This window comes from Triticum aestivum, chromosome 5D (genome assembly GCF_018294505.1).
Source record: "Triticum aestivum cultivar Chinese Spring chromosome 5D, IWGSC CS RefSeq v2.1, whole genome shotgun sequence".
Lineage (NCBI taxonomy): Eukaryota > Viridiplantae > Streptophyta > Magnoliopsida > Poales > Poaceae > Triticum > Triticum aestivum.
This window is the reverse complement of record NC_057808.1, coordinates 425,823,147-425,833,243: the sequence shown is the minus strand read 5'-3', so window position 1 is coordinate 425,833,243 and position 10,097 is coordinate 425,823,147. Positions and strand designations below refer to the sequence as shown.

The window sequence follows — 10,097 nt, the reverse complement described above, 5'->3', positions numbered from 1 at the left end:
TCTCACACGTAGCGATGCTTAAGTCTGTCCGAATCATGTTAGCAATTGCCGTATTTTATGATTATGAAATTTGGCAAATGGATGTCAAAACTGCATTCCTGAATGGATTTCTGGAAGAAGAGTTGTATATGATGCAACCGGAAGGTTTTGTCGATCCAAAAGGAGCTAACAAAGTGTGCAAGCTCCAGCGATCCATTTATGGACTGGTGCAAGCCTCTCGAAGTTGGAATAAACGCTTTGATAGTGTGATCAAAGCATTTGGTTTTATACAGACTTTTGGAGAAGTCTGTATTTACAAGAAAGTGAGTGGGAGCTCTGTAGCATTTCTGATATTATATGTGGATGACATATTACTGATTGGAAATGATATAAAATTTCTGGATAGCATAAAGGGATACTTGAATAAGAGTTTTTCAATGAAAGACCTCGGTGAAGCTGCTTATATATTGGGCATCAAGATCTATAGAGATAGATCAAGACGCTTAATTGGACTTTCACAAAGCACATACCTTGACAAAGTTTTGAAGAAGTTCAAAATGGATCAAGCAAAGAAAGGGTTCTTGCCTGTGTTACAAGGTGTGAAGTTGAGTAAGACTCAATGCTCGACCACTGCAGAAGATAGAGAGAAGATGAAAGATGTTCCCTATGCTTCAGCCACAGGCTCTAGCATGTATGCAATGTTGTGTACCAGACCTGATGTGTGCCTTGCTATAAGTTTAGCAGGGAAGTACCAAACTAATCCACGAGTGGACCACTGGACAGCGGTCAAGAACATCCTGAAATACCTGAAAAGGACTAAGGATATGTTTCTCGTTTATGGAGGTGACAAAGAGCTAGTCGTAAATGGTTACGTCGATGCAAGCTTTGACACTGATCCGGACGATTCTAAATCGCAAACCGGATACGTGTTTACATTAAATGGTGGAGCTGTCAGTTGGTGCAGTTCTAAACAAAGCGTTGTGGCGGGATCTACGTGTGAAGCAGAGTACATAGCTGCTTCGGAAGCAGCAAATGAAGGAGTCTGGATGAAGGAGTTCATATCCGATCTAGGTGTCATACCTAGTGCATTGGGTCCAATGAAAATCTTTTGTGACAATACTGGTGCAATTGCCTTGGCGAAGGAATCTAGATTTCACAAGAGAACCAAGCACATCAAGAGACGCTTCAATTCCATCCGGGATCTAGTCCAGGTGGGAGACATAGAAATTTGCAAGATACATACGGATCTGAATGTTGTAGACCCGTTGACTAAGCCTCTTCCACGAGCAAAACATGATCAGCACCAAGGCTCCATGGGTGTTAGAATCATTACTGTGTAATCTAGATTATTGACTCTAGTGCAAGTGGGAGACTGAAGGAAATATGCCCTAGAGGCAATAATAAAGTTATTATTTATTTCCTTATATCATGATAAATGTTTATTATTCATGCTAGAATTGTATTAACCGGAAACATGATACATGTGTGAATACATAGACAAACAGAGTGTCACTAGTATGCCTCTACTTGACTAGCTCGTTCATCAAAGATGGTTATGTTTCCTAGCCATAGACATGAGTTGTCATTTGATTAACGGGATCACATCATTAGGAGAATGATGTGATTGACTTGACCCATTCCGTTAGCCTAGCACACGATCGTTTAGTATTCTGCTATTGCTTTCTTCATGACTTATACATGTTCCTATGACTATGAGATTATGCAACTCCCGTTTACCGGAGGAACACTTTGTGTGCTACCAAACGTCACAACGTAACTGGGTGATTATAAAGGTGCTCTACAGGTGTCTCCAAAGGTACTTGTTGGGTTGGCGTATTTCGAGATTAGGATTTATCACTCCGATTGTCGGAGAGGTATCTCTGGGCCCACTCGGTAATGCACATCACTTAAGCCTTGCAAGCATTGCAACTAATAAGTTAGTTGTGGGATGATGTATTACGGAACGAGTAAAGAGACTTGCCAGTAACGAGATTGAACTAGGTATTGAGATACCGACGATCGAATCTCGGGCAAGTAACATACCGATGACAAAGGGAACAACGTATGTTGTTATGCGGTTTGACCGATAAAGATCTTCGTAGAATATGTGGGAGCCAATATGAGCATCCAGGTTCCGCTATTGGTTATTGGCCGGAGACGTGTCTCGGTCATGTCTACATAGTTCTCGAACCCGTAGGGTCCGCACGCTTAAAGTTTCGATGACAGTTATATTATGAGTTTATATGTTTTGATGTACCGAAGGTAGTTCAGAGTCCCGGATGTGATCACGGACATGACGAGGAGTCTCGAAATGGTCGAGACATGAAGATTGATATATTGGACGACTATATTCGGACACCAGAATGGTTCGGGGGGTTATCGGATATATACCGGAGTACCGGGGGGTTACCGGAACCCCCCCGGAGGTTATTGGGCCTCATGGGCCCAATTGGTGGATGAGGAGAGGCGGCCAAGGGACAGCCGCGCGCCCCTCCCCCCCCAAGTCCGTATTGGACAAGGAGGGGGCGGCGCCCCCCCCTTTCCTTTCCCCCTCTCTCTCCTTCCCTTTCCTCTCCTAATCCAACAAGGAAAAGGGAGGGAGTCCTACTCCCGGTGGGAGTAGGACTCCTCCCGGCGCGCCCCTCCTGGCCGGTCGCCTCTCCCCCCTTGCTCCTTTATATATGGGGGCAGGGGGCACCCTAGAGACACAACAATTGATCATTGATCTTTTAGCCGAAACTCTCCCTCAACACTCGGCTGGATCGGAGTTCGAGGGACGTCATCGGGCTGAACGTGTGCTGAACTCGGAGGTGTCGTGCGTTCGGTACTTGATCGGTCGGATCGTGAAGACGTACGACTACATCAACCGCGTTGTGCTAACGCTTCCCCTTTCTGTCTACGAGGGTACGTGGACAACACTCTCCCCTCTTGTTGCTATGCATCACCATGATCTTGCGTGTGCGTAGGAATTTTTTTGAAATTACTACGTTCCCCAACAGCCTTAGCCTTGGCCCTCGGGGTGGAAGGCCTGGCCACGTCCCTCTCCATGAAATTGTTGAAGTCGGGGTCGTCTTGCGTCGGCGTCGGGTTGGACGTTCTGTCAAACAGGTTGCCGGTGTCGGGAAGCTTGACCGTAGGAATCGACCACGTCTGCTTCCTTTACATCCCGGCTGGTTGGTGCCACCAGACCCAGGCGTGGCGTTGAGGTCGATGACGACTGCGGGGTCGGGGGTGGCCAGCGCGGTCACTCTGCCGTCCGACAACGTGGAGAACCGGGTCGGAGCATGCCCGTGCACTGGATGAACACCGGTCGTGTGCGGAGTTATGGAGGAGCCCGGCGATTGGCCTTGTGGAGGGTAAACGGCCGACGAGCATGTGCTTGCCGCGGCCGAAAGAATGACCGTCACGGGTCGGCACAACCCTAACATGAGGAGGCCCTGCGTCGTTGCCATCTGTGTGGCCTTGGCGACGATGGCCTCGTTGTCCTAGAGGGCGAACTCGGCGGCGGCCCTCTTGGCCGATTCTCGGTCGAGTCGCTCGAGCTCCGACCTTGGCTTCTTTTTCTTCGTCGCGGGACGGGCGGAGGTGGCGGCCGGGACGGCGGCTGCGGGTTGCTTCGGTGCGCGGGCCATGGAGCGGGCAGGGGCAAGAGAGGGCGGGAGGGCTTTTGGAAAGATGGAGGAAATGTGAGCATTGTGTCCCCGACGGGAGGGTCGGGAAGGACAAGGGTGCGCGTCCCGCCTGTCCGCGCGGTATCAGTTTGGACGCAAACACGATCTAAGATTGGGCCGGAAATGAGTCGACCACGGACAAAAGATAAACGCCAGTCCGTTTGCGTCGCGGGTTAAGGTGTGATTTATGTGTGTTTCCATCCAAACGGATGCGGCCGTTCGTCAAGAGCAATCCCTTGACGACTTGACCCCTGCGTCAGCAAGCCCCTGGTCGGTCAACTCCAGAGGCCGCTTTGAGGCTGAGATTGGGAGGTGTCCAGATCTAGAGAAGTACATAGCGGATTTGAAGCAGATAGACACATACAAGAGCTTAAGCGCTGGTGGTTCCCCCTTGGGGCCGTCGGCGGCTAGCCGGAGCAGGGGGCGGAGAAGATGGAGATTGTGGCGACGGCTTTTGTCGGTCGGGTCGCACTGAAGCTGTTCGCGTTTCTAGATGGAAATTACAAGCTACGACGGAACCTGGAGCATGATATCCAGCGCATCCGGATGGAGTTGGACATGATCGACGCCGCCATCCACGACCACGACGGCCGTCGCTCGAGCAGCCAGGTGCAGACCGCCTGGATACAGCTCGCGCGCGAGCTGGGCCACAGCATCGACGACTGCATCGACCGCTTTTCCCACCGCCTGGCCAAGGACGCCGCCGCGTCGCCGCTCCGCAAGACCGTCAGCAGGCTGAAGACGGCGCCGATCCGCACGGAGTTCGCCGCCGAGATCCGGAAGATCAGGAAGATATCGGAAGAGGTGTCCAAGCTGAGAGAGTGCTACGGCGGCGGCGAGTCCAGCACCTCGGAGGCATCCGCACCGGGCGCCCTCTCCGAGGAGGCGCACGCACTTGCGGCCGACCTCGTGGGTATGGACGCGCCCCGCGACGAGCTTCTGGATCTGATAAGGGACACCGACGGCCACCCTAAACAGCTCAAGGTGATCTCCATTGTCGGCTTCGGAGGCTCGGGGAAGACTCTTCTCGCCAGGGAGGTGTACGAGAGCGACACCGTGGTATGCCAGTACAAAGCACGGGCTTGGGTTCGTGCGGCGGACAAAGGCGCGGTGGATGTTCTCAAGGAGATCCTCGAGGAGCTTGGGATGCAGGTAACCGGGGATGCCAGGAAGCTCAGCACACATCTCAGAAAATGCCTCGGGTCAAAGAGGTGAGCCTACTGGAGAAATCCATCACTGACATGTCTCATTTCTCAGTTATTTTTTAACTTCACTTGATTGTTTGTTTGTTTCTGTATGAACAATGGATGTCCTCTGCTGAGTTGTTATTTGATCTGCCCTGTTGACCAGGTTCTTCATTGTTATTGATGACATGAGAACAGAACTTTGGAACACCATGAAAAATTCTTTCCCTGCAGTGATGGGAGTGAGCAGCAGAGTGGTGGTGACCACGCCCATTCAGTACATAGCAAATGCCTGCAGCTCTGCTCACGGTCATGTGTACGCAATGAGAACTCTTAGCGAGGATCTGTCAAGACAGTTGTTCCTCAAAGAAGCTTCCTTGGAGGATTCATCGCCTAGTAATGAGCTCGGTTCAGAAGCACTAAAGAAATGCGATGGTCTGCCACTCGCTCTCGTTACCACAGCCCAGTTCTTGCAGAGCAGAGGTGATCCGACATGGGCAGAGTGGGCAAGGCTGTGCAACAACCTGGGTGAACATCTTGAAACAGAGGACACCTTAGCGAGAATGAAGAGCGTGGTTCGCCACAGCTACGCCAGTCTTCCTGACCATTTTATCAAGACATTCCTGCTATATCTGGGTATTTTCCCGCGTGATCGCCCGGTGAGGAGAGAAAGGCTCATAAGGCGATGGCTAGCTGAAGGTTTATTTGGAGGAGATGCTGAACTCGCCACGTGCTATTTCAAGAAGCTGGTCGACCACAGTATCATTCGGCCTATTGATGTGAGCAACAATACAAAGGTGAAGACGTGCCAAACTCATGGCATGATGCTTGAGTTCATCCTGCACAAGTCCAGATGTGAGAACTTCGTTACCTTGTCACATGATCAGGCACGCCCACCCGGCAAGACCCGTTGGCTTTCACTGCATCATGAAAGTGCCGGACGGGCCAGGATGAGTCGAGAGGATTTACCTTTTGTCCGGTCTTTAACAATCTTTGGTAAGGCACACAAATCTGTTTTGGATTTCTCCAAGTATGAACTGCTGCGAGTTTTGGATCTGGAAGAATGTCAGGATGAATTGAGCGACAAGCATCTCAAAGAGATATGCAACCTGTTACTGCTTAGGTACCTAGGCCTTGGTGGCCCCATTGCAGTGCTTCCCAAGGAAATTGCAAAACTAAAACTTTTGGAGACACTTGATATAACAAGAACCAAGATAGAGATTCTGCCTGTAGAAGTCATTGAGCTGCCTTGTTTGATTCATCTCTTTGGAAAGTTCAAGCTTGAAGATGTAAGTCAGAGAGTAAGTAAGCTGCAGAGATTCCTTTCAGAGAAAAGTAACTTGCAGACGCTATCAGGATTCGTTGCTGACAAAGGAATCGCACAGCTCATGGATCATATGAATAACTTGACAAGGGTGAAAATATGGTGTGAGTCCACTACGGAAGCCAGCAGCATAACTCATCTTTCAAAGTCCATTAAGGGGTTCATCCAGAGAGGTAGCCATGCAAGTGACCATCGTTCACTCTCACTGAATTTCAACGAATGTTCAGAAGACTTGCTGAGTTTTACCCTGGAAAAATCCTGCCATCTCAGTAAACTGAAGCTACAAGGCAACATATTCAGTCTACCTCCATTTGTTACCGCATTGGCTGGTCTCACTGAGCTATGCCTTTCATCCCTTGGTAAGTTCACCGGGGATGTACTTGCTTCCCTGAGCATGGTGCACTCCTTGCAGTACCTGAAGCTGATAGCGACTCACATGGAGAAGTTTGTCATAAGAAAGGGGCAGCTCAATATCCTGCTACGCATGTGCATTGTAGTGCAATCCATGGAAGGTCTAGAAATCGAAGAGGAGGCTCTTCCGTGCTTCGAGTCCCTCCAACTTCTCTGTAAGGGTGTAAACGGTTTCGGTGGCATAAGGATGGAGCTCCTCGGACGTCTCAAGGAGGTGGCTCTTGATGATGGATTGAGTGACAAAGCAAAACAGGAGTGGAAAGAAGCGGCAAAGATGCATCCCAGACGACCCAAGGTTCTGTTTATCAAAACAAGTAAGCAACATCTCAGTCAGATGTCGATCATTTGATGCAGACGGGAGGGATGATGCCTGCTGAGAATTCTGAGACCCCTGGGCCTGGCGTCCAGATGCACCTGCTTAACCAGGCGGCTGAGCAGGCTGTCGTGCATTTGCAGATAACTGCCAACCCCATACTTTTTCGTGGCCAGTGAGGCACGACGGCATCTTTCCATGTACTACACCGCCATCTTAGAGTCCATGGTTGACGGGGCGCGCCTAAGGAACGACAAGAAGAGGACCGGCATGGAGAATCGCTGCCTGGCGAGGGAGATTGTGAATGTCGTCACCTGCGAGGGTGCGGAGAGGGTGGAGCAGCACGAGGTCTTTGGCAAAGTGAAAGACCAACTTCATTGTTGTGCTATGTCCGCATGGCCTGACTTCCTTTGAACCACGTATTGTCTGAACTCTGAACTACCCATTTCGTAGTAATATGTCAGATTTAATATGTTTTTCGTGATATGGCAGGGCTGTTCCATTTTATCCTTCTCTATTTCAGAGGCTTCTTTCTTTTAAACCGTGTAACAGAAATGGGTAAGCACAAACATTACAACGTAGCCAATTGAGTTGAGACCACAAATTCTAGGGTGATATTGTACCAGCTACATGTTCCTAGTGCACACTAGGAAATATTAGAACAGAAGGTCTCATGGGTGATTCAACACTGGTGGTAAGTAAGTTCTCTTCAGATTTTCTGAAATGGAGAACAATATCAAGGCATGCTATTTCTTAAAGTTAATCAAGTCGAGATCAGTCGAATTACAAATTATCGGGATTCAGTTCACAATGCAAAAACAAAATAATAAAAATAAGATTAAAAGCTACAATGTGTGACTGTAGGATGCACCAACTCTTGGTATCGCCACACCACTCAGCTCTTTGACGACATCAAGAGTGAAGCGCGGCTATGGGCTAGAGCTGGCGCCAAAGGCTTAGACAGATTAATTCCTGTAGAAAAACCTCACCCCCTCTCTGCTCAACATACACTCTTGGTATCGCCAGCTTGTGGACGCCACCGAGAGTTGCACCACTGTAAACTGTCTCTCCTACCTATCAATGGAGTGGTACACAACATTGCGTATTCGCGAAAAAAACAACAACTGACTACATGGATGAATTGCATGACAGCTCGACTACAAGGCATGGATGACCTAAACTGAAGAGCGTCAACCTGTGAACGCTCTTCTTGCTACCGTTGTTGTCCCTGCTCTTTTTTTTGCTTTTGATTAATATGAAGATTCATTCTGTTTTCCTCGCTTAGCTGGAGCAAGCAAAGCTATTTCAAGCACTTCTGTTCAATGGTTTGTTCGGAAAGAAGTTCACTGGATCAAAATCATCCAACGTTCCGCGGTTGTTTATTCTCAGTAAAGATGACACGTTTATCTGGAATAATCCAAATATGCATTTGATTTTACCTATGGATCCTACTGTGCAGTCCCATGACATTTCATGCATCAACTGGAGAGTGATTGATGAAGCTGCTACAGCTGTTAAGCTTTTGAGGAAGATTTATTCCGAAGAAAAAATGAACATACCGGGAAAACTTGATTTCGACGAAAATGATGAAGATCTATTTCATTTGGCCAGCACTTCATGTGAGGCTCATTTCCTTAGAAATGTGGTAGTGCTGGCAGTTCACACATGAAAGACTTCAACAGTCAAGTCTTGTTTTGGAGATGGCCTTGGCAACCACCTAACCGGCTCGCCCTGGATCGACAGATAAGTAAATGTGGTTTGATACCTATTCCCAACACCACTCATTCATATTACAACTCCAAGATTGCCGTTAGCCAGCATGGTGATCCTTAAATCGTACTCCCTCCGTAAACTAATATAAGAGTGATCTAAATGCTCTTATATTAGTTTACAGAGGGAATACCATCTTGCTCTTGTGATTCAAACCTAGGTTTTCATACTAATCTGAAATTTGGATGGCTCATGCATGATTGCTGAAAGTGCTAGACAAGTGACCAGGAGAGTATCCTACATATATATAGGCTAGTCAACTTAGCGATCCTGTCTGGTTTTACTAGGGAGCTTAAATATATTGCTTCACTGCACATTTCAGTTTCTCTGTACTTTGGATGGTTCAGATGTATAAATCAAAGTAATCAAAAAAGGACATACCCCAACCTCCAACACATTGCAACCACACATGCCTCTAGCAGCGCTGTAATTTCTTTAGAACAAGGATAAAGGACTACTTATTACTACCGATGCATCAATCTAATACAAATAGAAATCTGATCGTGCATAAAAAAAATTGTGACAAGCCTTGCCGAGACATAGAACACACACATCAAAATCTAACATATATACTTTTTTCTTTTATGGATTGAAGTACTAAGAAATCTTGTTTATTGATTCTGGTAGATTCATCTGCTTTGGATAGCTCATCGCTTATGAAACTTCAGGACATTTACAATGATGGGCACTTTCTTGTGCAATCACCAATCAGTGGAACCATAAGCACATGGTCAACTTAAGGTATATTGATAGTCGGGCACCATATCATGGGGCTAAAGAGAAGGATGGAGAAGGGGGTGCAGTTTTCAGAGATTAATCGGGAGATGTGTTGGCATGTGAAGCAAGTTATTTGCCCAATCTTCAAATGGCTTTGGACTTGGAAATGGGAGAGTGCTTTTGGAAACTGATGCTCTTATGCCTCGATCTTCAAGTGCCTCTTTCAGCCTTGAAAAGACTAAAAGGGTATTTTTCATCCATTATTATTTCTAACTAGGATTACTTAGGTATTTGGCGGCTAATTAAACAATTTGATCTATATACACCTACGTTCACACATATCCAATCTCCATGTACTCTATGAAGAATTCTGCTAACTTGTGCGGCGTTGCAATGGTGGAGCACTAGCTGTCACAGGTGCTGCTCCAGCGAGGAAGGTCTGCAATCACGTGTATCGTCCATTTGGATTGATCCCAAGGGGGAAAAGCGAACATGTTATTGGTCCTTGTCTTCCTGTATACTAGTGGCTCTATATTTGCATTTGGTAGTATATAGGAGTACATTTGTACTCCCTCTGTAAAGAAATATAAGAGCGTTTAGATCACTACTAGTACTAGTGCTGCTAGAGGGCATGTGTGGCTGCATTGCATTGGGGCCGGTATGTCCTTTTCTGATAACTTTAATTGATGTCTGAACAATCCAAAGTACAGAGGCAGGCATGTGTGCAA

The 10,097-nt window shown here is 47.6% G+C and overlaps 1 protein-coding gene across 1 annotated transcript; it reads left to right on the top strand.

The window, feature by feature from the left end:
* Nucleotides 1-3,864: 3,864 nt before the first annotated feature.
* LOC123122352 (disease resistance protein RGA4) lies at nt 3,865-7,468 on the top strand. The gene is made up of 2 exons (XM_044542540.1): nt 3,865-4,861; nt 5,001-7,468. The coding sequence occupies exons 1-2, from the start codon at nt 4,083-4,085 to the stop codon at nt 6,916-6,918; spliced, it is 2,697 nt and encodes an 898-aa protein (XP_044398475.1). The 5' UTR covers nt 3,865-4,082; the 3' UTR covers nt 6,919-7,468.
* Nucleotides 7,469-10,097: the final 2,629 nt, after the last annotated feature.

Excerpts from the sequence above, each read along its gene's own strand:
- LOC123122352 (XM_044542540.1), top strand. The coding sequence starts at position 4,083 with ATGGAGATTGTGGCGACGGCTTTTGTCGGTCGGGTCGCACTGAAGCTG. Across the intron at positions 4,862-5,000 it reads AAATGCCTCGGGTCAAAGAG|GTTCTTCATTGTTATTGATG; the intron begins GTGAGCCTACTG and ends CCTGTTGACCAG.